This window comes from Lepidochelys olivacea, assembly GCF_965140295.1.
Source record: "Lepidochelys olivacea isolate rLepOli2 genome assembly, chromosome: 19".
NCBI lineage: Eukaryota > Metazoa > Chordata > Testudines > Cheloniidae > Lepidochelys > Lepidochelys olivacea.
Genome location: NC_140429.1, coordinates 754,085 through 758,026, shown reverse-complemented (window position 1 = coordinate 758,026; position 3,942 = coordinate 754,085). Strand labels below are relative to the sequence as shown.

The 3,942-nt window shown below is 61.4% G+C and overlaps 1 protein-coding gene across 1 annotated transcript; it reads right to left on the bottom strand.

Moving 5' to 3' along the window:
• Positions 1–2,462: 2,462 nt before the first annotated feature.
• POU3F1 (POU class 3 homeobox 1) lies at positions 2,463–3,735 on the bottom strand. Its single transcript, XM_084652257.1, has one exon. The coding sequence runs from the start codon at positions 3,655–3,657 to the stop codon at positions 2,536–2,538; it is 1,122 nt and encodes a 373-aa protein (XP_084508383.1). The 5' UTR covers positions 3,658–3,735; the 3' UTR covers positions 2,463–2,535.
• Positions 3,736–3,942: the final 207 nt, after the last annotated feature.

Sequence of the window (3,942 nt, the reverse complement as noted above, 5' to 3'; positions counted from 1 at the left end):
AAATACAAATTATGCTATTCCACCGGTATTCTACATTTTAAAGCTCTGCGTGTGTACATAAAAGACACACAATATAGACGTCTAAGCCATGAAGATGGAGTTTCCCAGAAGTGTAATTAACAGGAATGTGAATGCTGATTAACTGTATTGGTAACAATTGTAAACATAGGTGAGTAACAGATTTTTCACATATTTGAGTTATCTGAAAGCAAAGATAATATTAAACAGAACATTAGAAAGCTGAATAGGAAAATAAAATTACAGGTCTTTTACCTCTAAAAGAAATTAATAACGTTGTCTTTTCAGATTTAAGTTTATGATAAATGAAAAATGAGGAGTTTTCTCCCTTTTCAGGTAAAATGTACATTTCTAGACTAGTGGCTTCCGCTCCAAAAAACAAAAAAAGGGTTTCCCTTTCTCTCTCAGGTAACAGGTGAGCATTTAGCCCTGTCTGCGCCTCTCTCTCTCACGGCACTAACTGCGAATATGATGGGGAAGAGATTTGCAACAGTCACATTTTGTTTTAAATTCTACCTTCTCTTTAGGGAAATCTTTGGAACTGAAAAAATGCAGGGTATGAAGAACAAATCAGACCAGATTCTTTCCCCTTAGCTAGGGCCACACAATATACTTATAATTTTCCTGAGATCCCTGTACGGGCAGCTCATCTCTTCCAGAGACCCTTGTAAGTGTAAGAGCTTCCACACATTTGTTTAAAGAGCTTGATTTTACACTTCCCTGCTGATAGAGTCCACAGCTCCTGGAGTATCAAGAGCAAGTTGCACACACTGCAGAATGGAGAATAATTTTGGCAAAACACCGCCTATAAGCTCTAGGAGTCAGGGGATCTGAGTTATAAGATTTTAGAAGGATGCAGCCAGTAAACATGGACTCTGAATCTCACTGTGACACATTCCCCTTGGACCAAACATGAACACCCGAAGTCATGATTTAGGATTCAATTCCCCATGCGGAATCAGCGGCTCCCCCCTCCAAGTTTAAATGCCATTTGCGATCAGGCCGGCAGGTGCCCTGCCCCGGGGGCGTTTATTTGCCTCGGTTTTTCAACAGTTGCAGTCCCGGTCTCTCTGGAGCTGCCCCATTGTCCTGCAGGGAGAGCACGGGACGCCCCTGCTGCTGGGAACGGGGGCTTGGTTCCTGCAGAGCCAGGCGAGGCGGTGGGAAGGGTCCTTGCAAAGGAAAATCCCAACTTGCCTCAAACTTTCTACGGGGATGAAAAAAACAAGCCGTCGGAGCGGCTGAAGCAACGGGCAGCCCCGCCTGGCCTGGGCCACAGGACCAGGGAGCGTCCTGCCCGCTCGGGGCCCCTGCCCCGGCCCGCTCGGGGCCCCTGCCCCGGCCCGCTCCCTGCCAGCTCCCCTAACGCCAAGCCCTCGCCAGCCTCCCGGGCAGGGTCCAGCAGCCTGCAAAGAAGACACGAGACCGGTTCCGGGGGGGATGGTTTATGTACGTAATAAAAATATTTACTATAAACATAAATAGAAACGTAACTTCGCGGGCTACATAGTTTTTTGCGATTAAAAAACCAAAAACTCCGAACCCAACGCTGCGGAAGGAACCGAACCTGCCCGCGGGAAGGGGGGCTCTGAACGCGGTTAGAAATAAATAGAAACGGGACGGGAAACGATATTAAAATAGCCTCTCGCAATCAGTCCGTGTAAAAAACCGGCCGGGGGACGGGGCGGGGATCCGGAGCGGCGGGCACGTGTGTACATATCTCACATATTTACAGCCGGGCTGGGAAAGTTACCGCGACCCGCCCCGCACACCCCTCCGCTCCCCAGCGCCCCTCCCAGGCCCCGCAGCGCCAGCCCGGGGAGCCCCTGGAGCGAGCCCGGGGAAACTCTCCGCTCCCTGGGAAGCCAAGAGGCCGCCGTCTGCACCGGGCGGCCCCCCAGGAGGAGAGGGGGGATCAGCGCCATCAGAACCGGTCCAGGGGCCCGCGGGCGGGGGGAGCTTCGGCACCAGGTCTCGCCCCTCCCCGACCCGTCCCAGCCTGCAGCCGGGGGGGGGACAGGGGGGCGGGGAGCCGGGCCCCTTTGAGAGAGCCCCCCGCAGGGTCAGTGGCATGGGAGCAAACGAAGAATAAATTAGATCTCAAACCTTTGGCTAGTTCTCCTCTCGCGGCGTTTGCAGAGCCGCGGGGCTCTGGAGCGCGCGGTATTTTTGGAAGTCAAATAAATACAGCGATTTAAATTAGAGACAAATTGCAGTTGCGCACCAGTCTGAGGAATAAATTAAGGAGCGTTTTCCACGCGCCGCCCGGCGAGTCTCGGCATCCAGGGCCCGAAACCAAGCGGCAGCAGCCCAAGTCCCGAGCGCGACTGCCCGCCGGGCCCGCGGGCGGGGTTCGGGCGCCCTGGCCGGGCCGGGCCGGGCGCGGTCCCTGCCGCCCGCGGGCCCGGTCCCTGCCGCCCGCGGGCCCGGTCCCTGCCGCCCGCGGGCCCTCGCTGTAAACTCCAGAGCTGCACCCGCCGCGGCCCGGCGCCCTCAGCCCCCTGCCCCGCCGCCCAGTCACTGCACCGAGCTCTGCAGCGGGTGGTGCAGCGGCGAGGTCTCCGCCTGCGCGTAAACATCCTCCATGGGCGGGTGCGGGACCCCGGCCGGCGTCATGCGCTTCTCCTTCTGCCGCCGGTTGCAGAACCAGACCCGCACCACCTCCTTCTCCAGCTGCAGACTGTCCGCCAGCGAGGTGATCTCGTGGGCCGAGGGCTTGGGGCACTTGAGGAAGTGGTTCTCCAGGGCGCCCTTCACGCCCACCTCGATGGAGGTGCGCTTCTTGCGCTTGCGGCCCTGCGCCGCGATCTTGTCCAGGTTGGCGGGGCTGCCCGTGCTGGAGTCGGTCTCCTCCAGCCATTTGTTGAGCAGGGGCTTGAGTTTGCACATGTTCTTGAAGCTGAGCTGCAGCGCCTCGAACCGGCAGATCGTGGTCTGCGAGAAGACGTTGCCGTAGAGGGTGCCCAGGGCCAGGCCCACGTCCGCCTGGGTGAAGCCCAGCTTGATCCGCCGCTGCTTGAACTGCTTGGCGAACTGCTCCAGGTCGTCGGAGCTGGGCGCGTCCTCGTCCGAGTGCTCCTGCGGGTGGCCCAGGTGCTGCGGGGAGGCCTCCAGCTGGGGGTCGTGCAGCCCGGCCGCCTCCTCGTGGCCCAGGGGGTCCCGCAGGCCGTGGTGCAGGGCCGGCGCCGGGGGGCCCAGCATGCCGTTCAGGTTGGGGTAGGCGGACTGCGAGTAGAGCAGCGGCTGGTGGCTGCCGGACGTGGGGGACATGGGCGCCAGGTGGTGCCCGCTGCCCTGCGCCCAGGCGCCCGGGTGGCCGCCGGGCGCCTGCTGGTGCACCAGGTGGGAGCGGGGGTGGAAGGCGCCGGGCAGCTCCTCGCGGCCCGCCCCCTGCACGCCGCCCTTGCCGTGCTCGGCCTGGCCCAGGTGGGAGCCGCTGCCCCAGTCGGAGCCGGCGCCGGGCAGCCACTGGGGGTGGCCGAGGCTCACGGGGTGGCCGGGGCCGCTGGCCAGGCCCTGCAGGTACTCGTGGTGCATCATCTTCTGCACCTCGCGGTAGGTCGTGCCCTGGTGCATGCGGCCCGAGTCGGGGGGCAGCAGCGGGCTGCTGCGGGGCAGGTACTGGGCTGCGGCGGCCATGGCTCCCCGCGCTCACTGAGGGCGCTCGGCGGAGCGCGGCGCTTTAGAGCCGGGCTGCGGGGCGCCGGTGGGTGCCGGGCTCCCGGCCACTCCCCCCCGCGCCCCATTGGCTCCGCCGGCCGGGACTGGCAGGAGGCTCCTCGCCTTCATAGGGTGCCCCCGGCTCGGGGAGCTTCCTCTCGCCTCCCTCCCTGATTGGAGGCGGGGGTGCAGGCGGCTCCCAGGGATTGGCCGGGGATGCGCTGGGGCTGGGGAGCCCGCGTGCTCCTGGCCCCGGGGCGGGCT